This window comes from Bombina bombina, chromosome 1, assembly GCF_027579735.1.
Source record: "Bombina bombina isolate aBomBom1 chromosome 1, aBomBom1.pri, whole genome shotgun sequence".
Lineage (NCBI taxonomy): Eukaryota > Metazoa > Chordata > Amphibia > Anura > Bombinatoridae > Bombina > Bombina bombina.
The window spans coordinates 916,381,769-916,404,920 of NC_069499.1; the positions used below are offsets into that span (position 1 = coordinate 916,381,769).

Genomic DNA, 23,152 nt, shown 5'->3' on the forward strand with positions numbered 1-23,152 from the left:
TCCCACCTTAGCTCTGTCAGAGAGAAACGCCTGAGGTAACTTCTCAAAGTAAATGCCCACCTGGTTCAAAAACCCTCTGCACTGATTAGGATCGCCTCCATATCACTGAGGTAGAGGTGCAGAACCGGACATGCTCCTGGTAGGCATAGGTGCAGCAGCGGAAACAGGAGCAGCCATAACTTGCGGGACACTTTGGTCCAAATGTGCAGTGCGAGTCAGCAGGGTTTGCAGGTCTAGTGCAAATTGATCCAAGCGGTGATCCTGTTCATCCATCCTGGAAATTATGGCAGGTAAAGGTGGATTATTAGCACCATCAGGATTCATGGTCCTTGCGTAATGTCAGGGTGCCAGGAATCAGACTGAGACGAGAAGAGCAAAAATAATCACACCTTTATTAATAGCAAAAAATAATAAAATGTCCACAAGTCAAATAGCAAGCCAAGAATCAAAACCAGAGCTGGTAGTCAGACAAGCCGAGTCAGGAGCCAAAGCGAGTAGTCAGACAAGCCGGAATCAGGAACAAGGAGAACAGCAGAGTCAGGAATAAGCCAGGGATCAGGAACCAGGAAGGACGTCAGACAGCCAGGTAATACACAGGAGCTCTCCCAAACAGGTCTGAGACAACGCAAGGACAAAGCATACTGAACAGAGGCCCTTTAAATAATAAGTGATGACATCACAATTCTGAGACTGCATCCTGTCTCACATGGATGATGTAAACCAGTCTGGCCATAAAAGGAAGTGCAGGAAGTGAGCAGCATCCCCCACAATGCACCATAGTCAGGAAGAGAGGTGATTAAAATGGCTGCCAGCAGCACATGGCAAACAAGTCAGGAAAAAACCCTGACAGGAACAAGATCTTCCTGTCTATGAATCAGTCCAGATTGGAATGCATAGAAAGAACTGTTTGCAGAAAAATGCAAGTGAAGTCTGTGTTGTGTGATTATTTTATTAGGTTTATAATGCTGCAAAGCAAATGTTTTTGTTCATTTAACTTAGTTTAATTATATATTCTGTGTTGTGTGATTATTTTATTAGGCTTATAATGCTGTTTAGCATTTAAAGTCTTCATTTCAAAGCTTTAAAAATAATGTATTAGGTGTTACTTATGACAATTTTGAGAGGGGCCTGGAACCTATCTCCCTCACTTCCCATTGACTTACATTATAAACTGGGTTTCAATTTACAACGTTTTCGATTTACAACCATTCTTTCTGGAACCTAACCCCAGCGTAAACTGAGGGCTACCTGTACTTGTAAAATGAATTAGCACTTTCTGCATTTACATTAAAATCTCTTTGAACTAAAATGTATTACTACTATCTAGGTAAGCACCATTTTCACAGCTAATCTTTATAGATAATAGGACTACTTACCTGTATGTGCAGGACTGTAAGTTTCTTGGTTGATACATTGATGTATAGATAAATCATGTCTGCAATATAATAAGGTAGAACTAAAGTAGTAAAAAAAAACAATTGAAATAGAACTAGAAAAGAGGTAAAACAATGTATTTTGGTTTTTATTTTCATTTCATTAACAATATGCAAACAAAATTATTACACAAGTAGATTAACATTGTGACCTGACTATAACTATTGTAGTTGTAAATAATTGGGAAAAAAAATGGCCTCTAACACTTGGGGCCTGATGACGATAAAAGAGAGAGAAAATGTAGTGCAGACTTCACAGGGGTTGAACTCACTGAATGCTAAAATACAATAAAAACTCCAGCACTGCAAGATGTCTCACAAGATTCTAGACAGGCATATGTTGGAATACTTGTCTAAAGGGTGTTCTCTGTATTTTTGCATGTAAAGGAGACACAAGCCCAGTGCAATATAGCACTGCATGATATGTTTTGTTACACTTATACTTTGAGCTTTGTATTTTATTATACTTTACACTTCAGATTGTGTACTTTCAGTATTATTAAATTAAAGCTTTAAACTTTCTATTTTAATTTTTTAATATATTAGATTTAGACCCAGCAGTGATTTTACAAAACTGATTATAATTGGAAAGTTTCTGTGTTACTTTAACAAATAAGGATCATACTTTGGGGCCGATTTATTAAGGGCCGAATGGCCCTGAATACAGTTGTTTCTGCACGAGCCTTAAGACCGCTGTTCCTTAACTCGTCCCCCACCTCTGAGGCTGTGGACAGCAATCCACATGATCGTATACGATTGGGTTGATTGACACCCCTGCTAGCGGCCAAAGTTTATTTTGGACTTGACTGTCCCTTTAAATTAAAATAAATTACGGGGTTACAAAGTGAAACTGTCAGTTTTTCAGTTTTATTTTAAATAAAAGAAATACAAAGTGCAATTGTAATTTGTAAATATACAAAGTATGATCCTAATTTGTTACTGTGAAAGCATGATCACAGAGGTTTTTATCATCAGGCCCTTGACATAAATATATGCCTATATGGGTTAAGGAGTTAAACCAAAGTAAAACATAGAGTCCCTCCAAGGGGATTTCCTTAAAACTTGGATAAGGTTCTACCAATTGTATAAATGCACACATACAAAAATTAGTTAAACTTACATAGAATCTCTCAACCATTGAACAATTTTGTAGTTTTAACACCCAAATAAAACATGGCTTATCCCTTTCATATTCCCTACGTTGTAATCCTCCAAAATATACCACACCTTTGTATGTGACTGCTGGGACCAGAGACCTACCATTTACTGGGCTAGATTACAAGTGGAGTGCTAAATATTGCTTGCATGCAAGTGAAATTAGCGTTCCATAAAGTAAAACCAGTGCACGCTAATGTGCGCTTGTATTACAAGGAAAGCACAATGAGAACGCAAGCTCGCGTTTTGCATTGCTAGGAAGCATTGCGCTCACGAGAGTGTGCTTCCATAGGCTCCAATGGGAGCCTCATTCTGATGCCATCAAAGACGGAATCAGAACCTCACACAGTGAAGGGGTAAGTAAAGCAGCGATTGCAGCAAATATAAATATATATTTTTATGATTAAATACATATATATTTATATGTTAATATGTGTGTATACACATATTAACACATAAATATATATATGTATATAGTCATATACATATATATTTACTGGGAACACACAGTTTCCATAGACCACAATGTAATGGCACTTTTCAGTGCCCCCCACCCCACTTCCGCCAACTTTAGACCCCAAAAACTGCCTAGTGCAGGAGTTTTTTTTTTATTTTTTAGGGCATTTGGGGCACTTTTTTCTGCTTAATTTTCTGAATGCTAATTGCAACCACAAGCTCACGGTAGCAATAACCAGCCACTTGTAATGGCTGGTTAATTATCGCCCGTTTGCGTGCACACGATAATTTAGCGTTCCGCTTGTAATCTGGCCCACTATATCTAAAAAAGAATGGAAATCTATATTTGTTTCAAAAGCCAAGTCAGAATCCTTGGGACCTCTAGTAGAAACAAATTACAAAATTCTTACCAGACAGTATTTAACACCCCAAAAGCTAAAACTTCTGTTCCACAATGCCACTATCTGTAGTTAGATAAGGCGCACTCCTCCATATCTGGTGGTCAAGCCCAAAAATGCAACCTCTTTTGACAGATATTCTAAATTATATTAGCAATTTACCAAACAGTCAAATCCCACATTATTATTCTTTTTAATGTACCTCCACAACTCATATGTAAACTTAGTTAAAAAACTGTACCAAGTAGCTGATACACAGGCTCTGGAAAAATAGGAGGCTCTTTCTTTGCTGTACTGGATTGGACAGGCATAATAAATTATAAAGATGCCTATGTTTCACCACCAATTAAATGAACATTTATCTGGTCATGTCTCAGATTTGGAAATCCATATCAGATTAGCATTAGTCATTAGAATGTGAATATACATATAAAATAATTTATTTTTATTTCAACCCTTATGGCTTGATACTTTGGTTTCTCTGCTTGATTGTAGAGAACTATAACTTGCTAAATAAAGAGTTATATTTGTTTCAAGGGCTTTGTTTATCAGTATAACTAACTGAGATAGGCTATATAAATGTTAACAAGAAAGATAGGAACATTAACTGATTTATATATCAGGCCACTAAGTGCAATTTAATCTTGTATACAACCATAACTATATTCTTCAGCTGAACTCCTTACAATTTGTTGCTATATTTTTTTATCTTCTTTATCATACTGTAATGTAAATTTCAATCTATTTTTTTGTTTGATTTCTTAATTTATTGAAAAATTTGCAAGAATAAAATAAAGGAAAAAAATGCACGTTCTATCTAAACCAAGAAATTGTTTAAAGGGACAGTCTACTCTTATCTTTTGTTTAAAAAGATAATCCCTTTATTACCCATTCACCAGTTTTGTATAACCAACACAGTTATATTTATACACGTTTTACCTCTGTGATTACCTTGTATCTAAGCCTCTGCAGACTGCCCCTTATTTCAGTTCCTTTGTCAGACTTGCATTTTAGCCAATCAGTGATAATAACTAGGTAACTCCACGGGCGTGAGCACAATGTTATCTATATGGCACACATAAACTAATGCCCTCTAGCTCTCAAATGCCCTGTGATAAGAGGTGGTCTTCAAGGGCTTAGAAATTAGCATATGAGCCAACCTAGATTTAGTTTTTAACAAAGAATAACAAGAGAACAAAGAAAATTTGATGATAAAAGTTGTTTAAAATTGCATGTACTATCTGATTCGTGAAAGCTTAATTTTGATTAGACTGTCCCTTTAATCTTGCTTTTTTTGAGCATTAAAATAATTCTAATTAATATAGGATTATTTTTTTAATTGGCTCTCCTGCAATATGCAAATAAATAAAATAAAAAAACAGCAAACATAATTTATCATTAATGCCAACAATTTCATTATACGGCACTATACCTTGAATTTAGACTTGATCTTGACATTTCAACTTGTTTTGCTTCTTTTAACACTTCACTAGATTTATTGGGGTATCCATCACAATGCTTCTTATTTGTTCTGTATGACTGAGTCTGTATAGCTGCATCTCTCATAGGAGGATTATTTATGGAAATGTTTGATTTATTTCCCAGATTTCTGCAGGGTAAATATAGGAAGCTTTCCTGTGGATTAGGCTGGCTGTCTCTCTCAATTTCACCTGCATGGCCTGATGCAGCACATTTACGCAGTGAAGCATCCTCAGAAAATATTCGCCTTCTTACTTTTTCCTGTCCATAAAAATGAATGAATCAGTTTGGTAACGTCAATACTGCTCTGCACCAAAACACACATCTAGTTAAATACACATCAGGATAAAATATGTTTGAAAAAGGTAAGAAATCAGTACTCATTATTAAAGGAATAATTTTATTTTTTATTTTAAAATACATGACTATTTTTTTTTTTTTGTTTTTTTTTTGGGGGGGGAACTCAAGCTCCTGTCCTGATTTTTTTATTTTTTATTTTCATGCAGGTTGACAAATGTCCCTGCTTGTTCCCCAGCAGATGCTTGAAAAAATGTCTCTGATCTTCACAATGTGACACCTTCTGTCTTCTGGGTTTTTTTTTTTTAAATTGACATTGCAACAAACACAGCTGCATTCTTTGTTTACTTCCCATTAATTTTCATTGACTGTAAGGAACTTTTATTAATGCTGATTGGCTAATAAGATGATCCTGCTAATAAGCCAGAGATTTAGTAGATTTGCAAAATAGATCGCAGTATATTAATTTAAATTTAATATTTAAAGGGATAGAAAAGTCAAACCTAAACTTGCATGATTCAGATAGAGCATGTCATTTTAAGATATTTTTAAATTCACTTCTTTTTTTAAATGTGCTTCGTTCTTTTAGTATCCCTTGTTAAAAAATAATATGCACATATCCTACACTAGTGGAAGCTAGCTGCTGATTGGGGCCTGCACACATTTGTCTCTTGTGATTGGCTAACTAGATATGTTCAGCTGCTGCTTCAGCAAAGGATAACAAGAGAATGAAGCAAATTTGAAAATAGAAGTACATTGGAAAGTTGTTTATAATTGCATGTTCTATCCAAAGCATTAAAGAAAATGTTGGGTTTTACTATCCCTTTAAACAGCTTTTACTTACTACATATTGTTTTTAGGCCATAATAACAACATATTTAAATACTGCTCTTGGACAACAATTTTATTATTTATTTTTATTATTTTATTTTTATTATTTAATTTTATTTTACTCATCTCTGATTTCATCTTTCAAAAATAAGTAACAAAAATAATGAAAACCATGATTCTAAGGCATTTGCATCTTCTTAATGCATGTACTAGCATTCATATTTATTACCAAACCGTAAAATTAAACACTTATAGGGATAGATTAAGAAAATGCTTGAATGATCCCTACTAATATTTTATACAGTAAGGATTGAAAGCTTTGACTGCACCATGTAGCAAAGTAAATCATACTGTGCTAAGCCAAATCCTATTACCACAGAAAGATTTACATCCCTTCTAAATACAGAATTAACATACTCTTCCAGTATGCTTATACGACTTTATCTAGCTTACATAACCTTTGTTATATTACTAAACATGACTTAATCCAGCAGAAACTATCTTAAAGCCTAAAATTAAAATCTGTTTAACAGAGTTAAAGTATTCCCGATACATGCATGTAGCAAATCAATTCATAAAGACAAAGAGATCACTTTTAATATAAAAATATCAACTTACCATTGGTGCATTTTTGCTGTATGCTGAAGCATTTTCATCTATACTGTTTAAAGTCACAGATCTACAGTTTTTTTGTAACTGTGGGGTGGTTGCTTTGTCTTTATTTAAATAAGCTGTGCTAGGGCCAGCAAACCTTCCGTGTAAAAGTTTTGTTAAACAAGGTTCATTGCAAGGTATTTGCTTTTTTAGACGGTTTGTATCTGCAACTGTCACAGTCTTCGGACAGTATATGGTATTTTGCAAACCCGAACCAGATGGTTTTAATGCCCCTCCACTTGTATCCTCTTCCAAAAAAGCATTGATTTCCTGAAATATAAAAATGACATTATATGGTATGTATATGCTGTTTCTATATACTATATACATTAAGTTGCCAATTACCTTATTTATAGCACTACATTCAATATTATAATGATAACATAACCTTTATGATGGTATGAAATACATTATTGAGCTATTCATATTATGTACACAATATCAACATATTACGGTAATTTAGGAATGCTTGCATATAACTTCTATGGCTGAACCCACAGATTTGGCAGAGTAGTCCCACAATGGGGAAATGCAAAACAGTACGTTGACATGAATTGGGGTATGGATAATGCTATTGCCACAATCAAACTTAGGGTAGTCTTCTTTGATCATTTTCTGTAGGGAATCAACAAAAGAGAAGTAGTACATATTATCATGTCCTTTCTTGCTGTAACTAACCCTTCATTCTTTAGGGTAATGAATACGTTGGAATAAAACCCTGACCCTGCTATGAGCAGGAAACATTCCATTATGATCTATAACATATTGAAAAATTGGCTCCAAAAGTGATTATTTTTAGCAGATTCCAAGAGATAAGAAAGAAAAACGAAAAACTGTATTTAAGTATGCACCGTGCACCAGCATTTTAAACACAGCACTTGCCAGAAAGATTAAGGTGCTTTTACCATCTGGTAATGACTCAATTTGTATATTGTTGACATGATACAAGCCTCACTGGCTCTCTGAGCAGCTGCAGTATTTAAAATGCTGGTGCACTGCGAATATCTAGCTGTGCTTAGCATTCACATGCAGAGATCAATGTTAACCGTAAAACAGTGATTACTTTACTAGAAATATTTTTGCCAAAACAGGCATATTGTAAATACAAACCCAATTCCGAAAAAGTTGGGACAGTATGGAAAATGCAAACAAAAGTCATTTGAAAATTCAATACACCCTTTACTTTATTGAAAACACATTATTAACACATTATTTGATGTTTTACTTTGTGAATTTAATGTACAGTATTTTTGAAAATATACACTCATTACAAATCTGATGACAGCAACACATCGCCAATCTGCCAACCGATGCGTCAACCAATAATCCAACACTTTGAGAACAACATTCCCCAAAGTTAAATTGGTAGGATTTTGGACATTTCACCTTCTACAGTGCACAATATAATGAAAAGATTAAAGTAATCCGGTCAAATATCAGTGCATAAAGGGAAAAGGCCGAAAACCACTTCTGAATGAGCATGATCTCCGATCCCTTAGATGTCATTGTCTCAAAAGCCGTCATGAGTCTGTAATGAATATCCTGACATGGGTTTGGTAATACTTGGTAAATTTTTGTCAGTTAACAACATTTGCCACTGCATCCACAGATGCAAGTTAAGGCTTTACTATGCAAAGCAGAAGCCATACATCAACACTGTCCAGAAGTGCCGCAGACTTTTCTGGGCTAAGTCACATCTGAGATGGACAGTAGCCCAGTGGAATCATGTTTTGTGGTCCGACTAATCATCATTTTAAATAGTTTTTGGATAAAACAGCCGTCATGTTCTCCGGGCCAACGAGGAAAATGACTATTCAAGCAGTTATCAGCACTAGGTCCAAAACCCAGCATCTGTCATGATATGGGGGGTGTCAGTGCCTATGGCATGGGTAACTTGCACATCTGTGAGGGCGCCTTCAATGCAGAAAGATATGTATACATTTTGGAGCAACATATGCTGCCATCCAGATGTCATCTTTTTCAGGTAAGTCCCTTGTCACGCTCGGCAGAGCAGGTTTAGGGGAATGAAGCATTATCAAGGTGATGGCTGAGTTAATCTGTGAGGGTGTGAAGAGATGAGTGAAACTCAGTATACCAGAATAGAAACACAGAGAAAAGAAAGTCTTTTCTAGAACAAACTTTACTGAAAATAATGCAAGGAAACAAGAGGCAACACAATACGAGATTATAATCCAACCTGATGATAGACAAACAAAAGTCTTTTGAAAAAGAACACTTTGAGCAGAAGTCCTTCAACAAGACTACCCCTGGGGGCACTGTTGGTGAAAGTCTTTCAACAAACACAGACTACCCCTGCGGGCACTGTTGGTTTCGCAATCAAAGTAGAGCATACACTGGAAACATATCAAGGGAATTGGGTTTCAGAATCAAGGTGAGTATACTCAGGTATCACATCAAGAGTACTTGTTTTCAGGATCAGGTAGGCATGCTCCGGTATCACAGCAAGGGTACTTAATTTTAGGATCAAGCTGAGTATACACCAGTATCACAGCAAGGGTACTTGGTTTCAGGATCAAGCTGAGCATATGCCTGTATCGCAGCAAGGGTACTTGGCTTCAGGATCAGGTAGGCATACTCAGGTATCACAGCAAGGGTACTTGGTTTCAGGATCAAGCTGAGTATACACCAGTATCACAGCAAGGGTACTTGGTTTCAGGATCAAGCTGAGCATACTCCGGTATCACAGCAAGGGTACTTGGTTTCAGGATCAAGCTGAGCATACTCCGGTATCACAGCAAGGGTACTTGGTTTCAGGATCAAGCTGAGCATACGCCAGTATCGCAGCAAGGGTACTTGGTTTCAGGATCAAGCTGAGCATACGCCGGTTTGGCCGCAAGGGTATTTGGTTTCAGAATCAAGCTGAGCATTCGCCGGTATGGCCGCAAGGGTATTTGGTTTCAGAATCAAGCTGAGCATACGCCGGTATCACAGCAAGGGTACTTGGTTTCAGGATCAAGCTGAGCATACACCGGTATCACAGCAAGGGTACTTGGTTTCAGGATCAAGCTGAGCAAACGCCGGTATCACAGCAAGGGTACTTGGTTTCAGGATCAAGCGAGCATTCACCGATATCGCAGCAAGGGTACTTGGTTTCAGATTTAAGCTGAGCATACACCGGTATCGCAGCAAGGGTACTTGGTTTCAGGAGCCAGATAAACATACAGTTGTTACAGCAGTAATGTTTAGTCTCAGCAGCCAAGTAAGTATACAGCTACTCAAAGAAGAGGTGTTTAGTCTTAGAGCAGAGACGCTTTTCTTCAGGATACACAAGTGTCACAGTAGGGGTGCTTAGGCTCCGCAGCCAGATAAACATACAGTTCTTACAGCAGTGGTGTTTAGTCTCAGCAACCAACTAAGCATACAGGTACTCAAAGAAGAGGTGTTTAGTCACACAGCAGAGATGCTTGGCTTCAGGATACACAAGTGTCACAGTAGGGGTGCTTAGACTCAGCAGTCAGATAGATATACAGTTCTTACAGCAGTGGTGTTTAGACTCAGCAGCCAAGTAAGCATACAGTTCTCACAGCAGAGGTGTTAAGTCTCAGCAGCCAAGTAAGCATACAGTTCTCACAGCGGAGGTGTTTAGTCTCAGCAGCCAAGTAAGCATACAGGTACTCACTGAAGAGGAATTGCTATAACAGGCTGAAGACACAGGATACAAGAGAATCGTCAGAATACAAGCCAAGGGTCTGTATACCAGGAAAGCAGTCCAATCTTTCATAAAGCACAAGAAGAATCAAGAAGAATGGTTAATCAGCAAGCTCAGTTCAATCCACTAACAAGACAGGAATGCAGGAAGCAGAACAGAGGCAAAAACAAAGGAAATCAATCACAATGTCAAGGCAGGAAGTGAATAGTGAAGCAGCCTTTTATAGCAAAAGGTGATTAAAAACTACCTGCAGCTGACAAGCAAGTGGAGCCAGAGAGCAATCTACAGCAGGCAACAAGTCTTCAAAAGACTGTAAACATAAACAAATACCTCTAGTGGTGCAGGAAAAGAGAAACAGGCTGAGAACCAGGAGTCCCATGTTCAAATCCAAGCACAACCGTGACATCCCTGCATTTTCCAGCAGGACAACACCAAACCACATTCTGCCCGAATTATAAGAGCATGGTTACGTAAGCAAAGAGTACGGTTGCTAGCATGGCCTACATGCAGTACTGACCAGTCTCTGATTGACATTGGGCTCCATGTACTAAGCTGTCTGCGAGGTCTTCGTGACTATTTTCGTCTAAATTTCTGCGTGCGGATCAATAACCGTATGTACTATCCCACGAATCCATTGAAAACCTTATATTAAAAAACGGCGAGCGAACTTGCCCGCAAATCTTGAATTCTCGTCTTTTTTGTAGCTAGAAAATACTCGCTCGACATAAATCTCGCACAAAACAGGAATTACTAAACTATCTATTTCTACGCTCGTGAATTTCTCCGCACCTACCTCGTTAAAAATCCCTCGCCAGCTAATAGGTGGCGAGCACCATAATAAACAATAGGGTCTATCAGATCAACGCCTACAACTGATTTAAAAGAGGTGTACAATTGAATGGTTACTCACTTTTGATCCTGTTAGCCATATGGAGACACTTCTTCAACTTTATATTGTTCGTCTGATGCAAATGAGGGGTAGAAGGCAAATTCGTCAACCTGATGCCCCAAATCCCGTTCGAAGAAGGCGATTACGAGTACAGCGGGTATTCCTTCCTCGGGTTCCTTTAGATGCCCTTTCCGATCGAGAGGTTATTCAAAGGTTCCGTCTGGATCGACATTCAATATTGTCTTTATATTCTCAAATAGCACATTTTCTAGAGCCTGTGACGGCTCGTTCAAGGGCCATTCCCGGAATACTAAAGTTTCTTGCTGCCTTGCACTTTTTTGCCACCGGATCATTTCAGGCAGTGTCCAGCGTCATCATTGGTTTCAGTCAGTCTGCCTTTTCTCGTCATCTTTCCAAAGTTATCGATGCACTCATGCATATATTCCCCGAATATGTTTGTCTACCATCTACCACAGAAGAGTGGCAATCGATAAAGTCGCAATTCTACAGTGTGGCTGGAATGCCAAATGTTCTTGGGGCAATAGACTGTACCCATATTGCAGTTCGACCGCCACGGTTACGGGAGGAGATTTACCGCAACCGAAAGTCCTGCCATTCCTTGAATGTACAGATGGTTTGTGACCCCAAAATGAGAATTATCAGCGTGAGATCAAATTACCCTGGCTCCTGCCATGACGCTTATATCCTGCGGCAGACTGGACTGTACCAAAAATTCGAAAATGGGGAAATGCCAGAGGGATGGTTATTAGGTAAGCTTGAATTGAACTCAACAAAAATTTTTAAAGGTTTTCTAAAGAGCATGTAATTTTAAACGACTTTCAAATTGACTTTTTATTCTTTTTATATCAATTGTTGAAAATCATATCTAGATATATGCTCAATAGCTGCCGATTGGTTGATGCACCTAGAGGCCTTGTTTGATTGGCTCACATTTGTGCATTGATATTTTTTCAACAAAGGATATATAAATAAATTCTGAAAAAAAAACACATTATATAATTAAATTTTTAATTTGTTACAAATTTATACTAATTTGACGCTAGCCTCAATAACTAATAAAAATTATTTTGTCTTTTTGGAATGACTTACATCAATATATTTTTTTTTTAATTACAGGGGATGCCGGTTACCCTTGTTATGAATGGCTTCTGACACCCTATAATAACCCCCAACTCCGGAAACATATTCGTTTTAATGAAGCACACAAGAGCACAAGGGGTGTCATCGAAAGGACTTTTGGATTATTGAAAATGAGGTTCCGATGTCTGGACAGATCTGGCGGTGCAATGCAGTATTCTACAGAAAAAGTTGCAAGAATCATCTTAGTTTGCTGTGTCTTGCATAATATTGCCACCAAAAGAGGATGCCCCATTGATGACGATATTGCCATGCCTTTTAATGACTTTCCAGAAGAAATTTTCAGAGAAAACACCAATAGACGTGGCATGGCCACAAGGGATATGGTTTCTGACCAATATTTCGAAGTTTGATCTTTCTCTAACAATTTGTTCATCTTATGTAAATTGTGTTCTGCATTTTTTTTTTGTTTTTTTCAAATAAAATTTGTGTGCAACATCATCATATTGTTATTTATTTGTAGCCCTTTTTCTAAACAAACCTTATTTTCATTGTTCACACCACAAAAATAAATGAAACAGATTTTTTTTTAAATGAAAATAATATAACAATTTATTTTAAGTTCAAAAGGCAACAAGAATAAGAATTATAACTATTTCTATCCTAATACAACTAATATATTTACATAACTAAAAAAGTTCAACATTTATCTATTCAAAAGGTTACATATTAGACTTACTATTCTACATTTAACCAGTGATTTTGTTACATAGTAATTGTATCAAATATAAATGAATCACAAAATTTGAGAATATATATATTGGTAGTGTTATCTGTGGTCAATGACCTAGGATATAGTGATGTACTAAAAAAAAGATTATCCCTGACGATATATTTATATCGTCATTGTTCATTCCTCATGCAAAATTTATCGTTCCAACAGAAATTTAATATATTATTGGTTATTAATGGTTAGTCGGAACAACAATATTATTCATGTTACATAGTATTAGAAAAATAAAGATTCAACAAAAAAAAATGATACATTGTAAAAATAGTCATGCGTCAATTTGATTGACAAGTATAGTTGTGACGTCAGATACTAACATGTCGCTAACGGAGCCTTTCACAGCTGGAGAAATAGTCATTCTGGTATATGCAATGGAACGATATTTTCCTCATCGTATGGGAGGAGTTCGATTGGTAAAGCAGGACAGTCGTGATCATATTATATACGAAATGATAAGAAGGATGTATAGAGTATCAAAGATAAAAAGGACAAGACGTCAATGCCTAAGAAAGTACAGCGATTTGAGGCGTAGGGAAACTAATTATTACAATTCAATTAAACGACTAATAAGAAACTGTAAGTATAAATGTTTATTGTTACTTATAGTAACTTTCAATTTTAATAGTTATTGATAGTAAGTCCAATAACTGCGTCATCTTTTACCTTTCAACATTGATTGATTTTCAATAATAGTAGGAACAAGGGACAACACATTTGACTTTCAGTATTCCGTTATAACTTTTCTATCTGAACATTGAAAGACAAAAATTATGTTCATTGTTCCTTTAGCTTTAATAGACTGTTATTTATAGTATCTTATTTTTTTATAAAGCTATTCACCTTTAAGTAAGCTATATACTTGTTGATTAAACTAGAATGTAGTGTTTAATAATCCTTTAATTAATAGAAATCTCAAAATCCAATTTTACATTGATAGTAGCATTCGATAATCGATTTAATCATATATTTTTAGTATTATTAATACAGAAAATGTTTTTTTTTAGTATATCTTCAACTTGCATATATGAAATGAAAATTAACATCTATTAATCATTACAACTATAAAAATAAAGTCAATTTTTACAAACAGATATGAAAAAATCAAAATCAAAAACTCAAAAAATTCCACGTTATTTAAGAGAAATAAGGATTGAAACGCCAAATAGTGGGATCACTTCACCACCCCTTCCTTTGACACTTATGGACATACCAATGACTCCCAAAAATAACAGAGCAGTGAAAAAAATGGCTGTCAACACTCAAAAAGGTACATAACTATAGAACAGCGTTAACAAGGTTTTATAAATTGTAAATAAAATCAATAATAATTAAAAAAAAATGATGTTTAATGATCTAATGCACATTTAGATATCCCTGGATGTTCTTATGAAGAAATTCCATCCTTTGAAAAAGAACCTAATTATTATTTTGATCTTGAGGTCGATGAGCCATGCACAAAAGATGATGATACTAATCTTGGAAGAGGTATTAGAATTTTTGTTTTTTAGGGAAGTGAAATATAGAAAAAATAATTTAATTTTAATTTTTTATATATTTATAAAAAGGTCAACCTTTGGACAAAGCGGTACAAGTTGAAATAGAATTGGATGGCATGGTATACGCAACAAGTAATGATATTGGACAAAACATGTTTCCTCCTAAAAAAAATCTGATAGACAAAGGTATTTTATTTAGTTACCTTTGTCAAAAATAGAATAATTTTAAAAAAAATAAATTAAAAATTAAAAATGTTATTTATTTATTTTACTTTAGCCTCCGGTTCAAGCGATGCTTACACATTAGTGGAAAAAATTGTGCAGACAGAAAATGATATGGATATCATACCTCCCAAAGAAAATGAAGGTATATACAGATATCAATATATTATTTATATTTTGTTATGTGATTAATATGTGAATTTAATTTATTTTTATTTATTTTAAGGTATAGAAGTTTTTGAAGAAAAAATCGATGAAAGCACACAAACTTTTTTGGATGATAACTTCAAAATTAAATTGGCAAAAATTAGGTCTATAATGGGAATGTTGATAGAGCAAGTTGATTTTTTGTACCAGAAATATGGCATTTAGTATTTTTTTTTTAAATAAATCTTTTAAAACACTTTCTATTGTTTTGAGAAAAAAAATTACAAATTTAGAAACATCCAAAAAAAAAAGGGATGATGAGTGTTTGTTATAAAAATTGAAAATTTTTTTTTTTTTTTTTTACCATTTCATAAAAAAAAAAATATTGTAAGCAATAAAAAAAAAATTTCTATGAAAAAAAATTTGTATTCATTCTTTTTTCAAAAATTTTAATAAAAAAAACAAAAATTTTTTTTAAAAATATTAGTGCAACTCGAAAATATAAATATATTTTGAACAAAAATATAAAACAAATCAAAAAGTGCAACATCAAAAACAGTATAAACTCAAGTTATTAATACAATTAATAAAGATGTCTATCACTACTGTCCTGGCCTATTTGGTTCAGAAGGACCCTGTCTTTCACGAATAATGGACAGGAGAGAATTCATTGTTTGTTCTGCGAGGCGTAATGAACGGTTTATCTGTTCGTTGTGCTCCTCGTCCATTCGCCTCTGCCAATCAAACCTCTCTCTGTCTAACTGCAATTGTCTTTCTGCTAATGATGCACTTCGGTCCAGGTGTGCGATTAAAACATTCTGTAACTCTCTATGATCCACCCTATATTGTCTAGCAAGAGAGATCATTTCATTGAGACAGACATCATCCACTTCTTCAATTTCATTGTTGCCAGGTACCACAGGTCTTTCATTAGATTGTGTTTCCGCTGGCTCTACATTTCCTTGAATTGTTTGTTCTTGTACTTCTGCTTCATCAGGGACAGGTTCATGGATCTCCATTGGTTGAGCATCCATGATATCATCCAACAAATCTGGGGTCTCACTTCCATGATCCCTGGATTGAAGTTCCTCCTCCTCAGGTCTTTCTGGTTGTACAGCAACCAGGTTTAAGATGACCTCCCTCGATGACTCCTCTGTATCTGTGAAAATTAAAAATAAAAAAATAAATATATATGAATATATTAAGATTTTAATATCTATATAAAAATATAATGTAGATATATAAATATATATATATAAAAAATATATATATATATCTATATATATTTAAAAAAAAAATGTAAATTTTTTTTAACGATTTTAAAATATTTAGTAGCAGCTGTGAATATGTACTATGGAAAAAAGGCAGCACTCACATGTCATTTGTAACTCAAATTCAACTGTTCATAACAAAAAATTAAATAATCTTTTTTTTTTTTTTTTTTAGAAAATTTAATGAAGCTTTTGTATTATTAAATGCTCTTTTTAATTTTAAATGACGAGTGATTGATGCCTTTTTATGATCTAAAATTCTAAATATATCTATCTATATATATAAATGTGTATATATATAGATATATTTATATATATATATATATGTATATATATATATATATATATAGATAGCAATATATATATTTTTATTTATATAAATATATATCTTTATATATCCTAAAAATAATAATATATATGAAGATGTTGATATCTTGATATTTATGTATAAGAAGAAAATTTAAAAAAAAAAGGAATGTATTAATAGTACAGATTCTCACCATCAAACAACCGTGGAGAACTTCCCGTCATGTTCCGAAAAAGATGTCCAAGGTCAGCTATGATAAAAAAAAATAAATATATATATATATATTAAAATAAAATTTCTTTAGTGAAAAATCCAAAATAAAAAAATTACAATAAAGCAATGTTATCTATATGGCCTAAGTGAGCAAAAACTACCACGCTTTTAAAAGAAAAAAAAAAAAAAAGGGAATTCAAGTAATTAGATTTTTTGAGAGAAAGAGAATTTCGGTTAGCTTTGACCAGTATGACCAGAGGAGAATGGAAAACATGAAAATATATTGTTTACCTGTACCTCTACCAACACTGGTTTCAGGGGTGCTGGTACGGATATCTGGAAGTGTATCCGCTGATAAAAAGGTATGGCTAGCAGATGATGTGCTTCTTATCGCTTGCCCAATAACGACACCACCACTAGTCATCGATGTCCCAGAGGAGGTTGATGGAATGGCTGAAGCAGGGTCATCACCACCCCTAGCTGTCACGGATTGTGGTCGAGCTGTTAAGAGATAAATAAAATCAATCGTTATTCATGTTTCGATCCATAGAAGATTAATAAACAACAAATATTTAAAATTTTAAATAGTGGTTATTGAAAGGGACAGTGTAGCACACACAATAGTAACCAGGTTGAAGAATTTGAATGTAAAAATTAAAAAAATTTGTAGACACTCAAGGTTGTTTGTATTGAAACTGTTTTGTAAAGCTTGTTTCTAGTATTTAAAAAGTGTTGAGTACTTTGACATAAAACAATAGTCCTGTGTTTATGTAATCTTTCATTCTATTCATTATTCATTCTATTATATTCTTTAATTCTATTCATTCATTATATTATGTATCAACAAGCTGTTATAAGTGTTATTTGAACTTGTCATTTAATTACCTTGTTAACAATTAACTGTAAACGAAAAAGAGTCGTCTGCTCATTTGCTAATTAAATGACAAGTTCAAAGAATACTTATAAGAGCTTGTTGATACATCATAAATTAGTTGAATGAATGAATAGAATGAATAGAATGAATAGAATGAAAGAATAATGAATAGAATGAAAGATTACATAAACACAGGACTATTGTTTTATGTGAAACCAACTATTCAAGTTTTTTTTAAATAATAGCATTTAAACACTCATTAATCCGCTTAAAAAACAATATCTTGATATTATATATACACTAATGTTGAGAGTGTGTATCTGCATGTGTAAGTGTATAATATTAGTGTGTGTGTATCTGCATGTATAAGTGTATATTTTTTGGTCTGTATACATGCTTGTCTAATGTATACTGTAACGTTTGTTTTTGTGAATTTGTCTACAAAAATATAGCACTGTATTTTCAAACGATCCTTGAATACAGAGCTCACATAGCAATAACAATATTGTTTGGTGCAGCTTTTGATTTGATGAATAGGGACATTAAACCACAAAAGATTTGTTCATCAGTCATAAAGAAATTAAGATTTTAAAATAGATCGAAATTTACTTCCATTAAAGGCGTCTATTAGCTAGTAAGCTGTTCTAAATATGCTTTTCATCAAAGGATATCAAGAAAATGAAGTAAATTAAAATAGAATTGTTATTTAGAAAGCAATACAAAAATAAAGCAGTAATAGGACTATAATCAAAATTGGCGCCAATAAATATTGATTTTCCAAAATATAATTAAATGTTAAATATTTTTATAAACCGACTCCACTGGAAAATTACAATATGATCATCATTCAATTTAAAAAATAGTAATTATATTAATGTTTTACATCTTCGGTCGCTATCACAATCATCTGTGATCATGAATATTACATTACATACGTTATCGGTTAAGCTATACAAAAATCTAACAGTAATCTGCATTGATGTAACGTAATCAAAATTGACGCACCAAAAAATTGATTTGAAAAAATATCTTTACAAGATAGATATTTGGATAAACCGACTCTAATGGATAATTACAATATGATCATCATTCAATTCAAATAATAGTAATTCGATAATTGTTTTACATCTTCGGTCGCTATCACAATCATCTGTGATGATGAATATTACATTACATACGTTATTGGTTAAGCTATACAAAAATCTAGCATTAATCTTCATTGATTTAACTTAATCAAAATTGACGCACCAAAAAATTGATTGGACAAAATATCTTTACAAGATACATATTTGTATAAACCAACTCTAATGGATAATTACAATATGATCAACATTCAATTTAAATTATAGTAATTCGATAAATGTTTTACCTCTTAGGTCGCTATCACAATCATCTGTGATCCCGACGATTACTTCTGGGCCTAGACGCTGCACCAGTCTCTGCTCGTAATCATTAAGATCAGCGACATAAGCTGTTCCACCTCCGGTAGCACGGGTTGAATTTTTTTCTTTTGCCAATTTGGCTTTTGCAAATCGTTTGATATTGTTGTACCTTTTTTTAATTTGATCAACGTCCTTTTTCCCAGGTCCCTGAGCACTGACAGCATCACTTATCCGGGTCCATATACTTTTTTTACGGATACTAGACGTTTGCTTCGAACGACAACCAAATAAATAGTCATATGAGTCTAGCACCATATCGACAAGAACCAGGTTCTGCTGATGTGAGAAGTGGGGATTCTTCGATTTGGACTGTGAATCAGATCGAGAAGTAGCCATACTTAATTTATCGATAACAATAAAAGTCAGTAAAGCTTCAAGTTCTTGAAATATGCAGTCTGAAAAACTTTATTAAATAGAGCTTATATAGTGCTGCAATATGTTCCCGCGACAAAGCTGACGTTTCTGACACCTTGCAGTCACGTGGGACAAACATGACTGACAGTTTGTAAGCGATTAATAGTACATTCGCAAATAGCGAGGCGTCATATGTATGAATCATTCGCCAGTGCTCGATGCGGATTTGACGCGCCTTTTTTTTTAATAGTTTTTAGTACATATGGCGGGCGGGCAACATCTCACTAGCTGCGAGTTAGAGCGAGTCGAGCAAACACGTTGTCGGCGAAAAAATTGATGCTTTAGTACATGGAGCCCAATGTGTGGCACAATATAAAGTGCAAAATATGGCAACGAAGGCACCGTACAGTATATAGTGGATAAATGGGGGAAAATTTAGCTTGCTAAACTTAAACAACTGGTGTCTTCAGTGTCCTAACGCATAATAAGTGTTATTAAAAGAAAAGGTGATGTTACACAGTGGTAAACAGTCGACTGTACCAACTTTTTTGGAGTGTGTTGCATTCATTAGATGTTAAATGAGTGTATATTTTCAACAATACATTAAATTCACAAAGTAAAACATCAAATAATGTGTTTTCAATATAGTACAGGGTGAATTGAATTTTCAAATGACTCTTTTTGTTGTTTTGCATTTTTCATACTGTCCCAACTTTTTCAGAATTGGGATTGTAATGCTCGTGAGATATTCCACTAACAGACCGAACTTGGCCAGTAGTCTTCTTATCCTGGCATTGAGCCGGAATGATAGGGAATATCCCAGAGCAGAGAAAGTTTGCAAGATGAGGTAAGCGGCACTCACCACAGACAGGATCCGTCTTCGGCGGCAACAGGCAGGGAATCAGAGAAAGGCAGTTCATGGGAAAACCACAAGAAGGGTCAGGCAGGCAGGGTTTGGCAACGGTAAAGCAGTCCAAGGGTAAACCACTAGAATGGTCAGGCAGGCAGGGTTGGCAACGGTAAAGCAGTCCAAGGGTAGACCACTAGAATGGTCAGGCAGGGTTTGGCAACAGAGAGACAATCCAGAACGATAGGGATTAATCAAGCAGAGAGGTCAGACAAGCAGAGTTCAGAGCAGTATATCAATCCAGCAATTCAGGGGTTAACAGGCAGAGTGGTCAGACAGGCAGAGTTCAGCAGCAGTATATCAATCCAGCAATTTAGGGGTTAACAGGCAGAGTAGTCAGAAAGGCAGGGTTCAACAATAATAAGGCAATCCAGAGAATAATGATCTATCATACCCCGGAGCACACAAAGTAACACCTATACTTGGGCAGTGATAGATCGTTCTGAGTAACTTACATAGGCGCAGGATTCGTGCCACAGGAATCCGGACCGGCATCAGCGAGAGGAGCGTACGGCGATGACGTCAGCCCCGCACGCATCCGACCCGACACAACCCATAACAACAAGCAGGGAAGGAGACACCATGCCCCTAGCAACAGCTAGAGCAGCACGGCATGACAGGGGTTGTATGTTTCTATTCAAAAATGTAATTAATCTATGTGCATTTAAATTTTCACCAGAATGCCCCTTTAAGGAGGAGCCATGAAAAAGTATGTCTGATAACCCTGGAAACAAAAATAATTAAAGAGACATAAAACACCTTGAATTTGTAAAAAATGTTTAATAATGTGTTGTAAAAAAGCAATAATATTGCAAAGTGCTTTTTTATTATTTATCCACTTGTCACATGAGTAAGGACTAAGGGGCTGAGAAGTGACTTAATAAATGCTGCTGCAACTCTCGGATGAGACCCAGGAAGTCACTACCAAGTTAAAGGGGTGATAGAAAGGCGTGATCAGAACAGGCTAGAGGTTGGCTCAGCCTCAGAGTAAGTTCAGGCAGAGGTCGGTAAATGTCGAGCAAAGTCAGTACCAGAGGGTAATCCAGAAGAATAGACGGTAAATAAGCCAGGAAGTTAAATAACAACAGAGGAATTTCGAATAGCACACCCAGGAACAATATCCAAAGATTGGGCAAAAATAAGTATACATTGCGTCATTAAATAACAACAACTGTGGGAAAAAGTTTGTCAAAAATTAAAGCAAACAATAACGTGCCATTACGCAGACAAAATTATGCGATGGCAGCAAAAAATAATGCAGCAAGGAAAATCAAAAGACGCCATAGCAGGGTTGCTGGGTGACCAGCCTCAACATAACACAACTTTTCTTGTATTTCAACTATAAAAAACATAATTTATGTAAGAACTTACCTGATAAATTAATTTCTTTCATATTGGCAAGAGTCCATGAGCTAGTGACATATGGGATATACAATCTTACCAGGAGGGGCAAAGTTTCCCAAACCTCAAAATGCCTATAAATACACCCCTCACCACACCCACAATTCAGTTTAACGAATAGCCAAGCAGTGGGGTGATAAAGAAAGGAGTAGAAAGTATCAACAAAGGAAATTTGGAAATAATTGTGCTTTATACAAAAAATCATAACCACCATAAAAAGGGTGGGCCTCATGGACTCTTGCCAATATGAAAGAAATGAATTTATCAGGTAAGTTCTTACATAAATTATGTTTTCTTTCATGTAATTGGCAAGAGTCCATGAGCTAGTGACATATGGGATATCAATACCCAAGATGTGGAGTCTTCCACTCAAGAGTCACTAGAGAGGGAGGGTATAAAAATAAAAACAGCCATATTCCGCTGAAAAAATTAATCCACAACCCAAAACAAAAATAAGTTTATTTCATCTTTGAAAGAAAAAAACTTAAATCAAAAGCAGAAGAATCAAACTGAAACAGCTGCCTGAAGAACTTTTCTACCAAAAACTGCTTCCGAAGAAGCAAATACATAAAAACGGTAGAATTTAGTAAATGTATGCAAAGAGGACCAAGTCGCCGCTTTGCAAATCTGATCAACTGAAGCTTCATTCTTAAAAGCCCACAAAGTGGAAACTGATCTAGTAGAATGAGCTGTAATTCTCTGAGGCGGGGCCTGACACGACTCCAAATAGGCTTGATGAATCAAAAGTTTCAACCAAGAAGCCAAGGAACTAGCAGAAGCCTTCTGACCTTTCCTAGGACCAGAAAAACATAATTTATGCTTACCTGATAAATTCCTTTCTCCTGTAGTGTGATCAGTCCACGGGTCATCATTACTTCTGGGATATTAACTCCTCCCCAACAGGAAGTGCAAGAGGATCACCCAGCAGAGCTGCTATATAGCTCCTCCCCTCTACGTCACACCCAGTCATTCGACCAAGAACCAACGAGAAAGGAGAAGCTAAAGGGTGCAGTGGTGACTGGAGTATAATTAAAAAATTTAGACCTGCCATAAAAAACAGGGCGGGCCGTGGACTGATCACACTACAGGAGAAAGGAATTTATCAGGTAAGCATAAATTATGTTTTCTCCTGTTAAGTGTGATCAGTCCACGGGTCATCATTACTTCTGGGATACCAATACCAAAGCAAAAGTACACGGATGACGGGAGGGACAGGCAGGATCTTTATGCAGAAGGAACCACTGCCTGAAGAACCTTTCTCCCAAAAATAGCCTCCGAAGAAGCAAAAGTGTCAAATTTGTAAAATTTGGAAAAAGTATGAAGCGAAGACCAAGTTGCAGCCTTGCAAATCTGTTCAACAGAGGCCTC

The 23,152-nt window shown here is 35.4% G+C and overlaps 1 protein-coding gene across 1 annotated transcript in view; it reads right to left on the reverse strand.

Moving 5' to 3' along the window:
• Nucleotides 1-23,152, reverse strand: part of TERB1 (telomere repeat binding bouquet formation protein 1) — a 273,372-nt gene that overhangs the window by 107,582 nt on the left and 142,638 nt on the right. The window contains exons 11-14 of the mRNA XM_053715885.1: nucleotides 7,247-7,318; nucleotides 6,668-6,973; nucleotides 4,875-5,182; nucleotides 1,377-1,435 (exon numbers count right to left, since the gene is read on the reverse strand). Coding sequence (XP_053571860.1) covers nucleotides 1,377-1,435; nucleotides 4,875-5,182; nucleotides 6,668-6,973; nucleotides 7,247-7,318 — 745 coding nt within the window. The remainder of the gene's footprint in view (nucleotides 1-1,376; nucleotides 1,436-4,874; nucleotides 5,183-6,667; nucleotides 6,974-7,246; nucleotides 7,319-23,152) is intronic.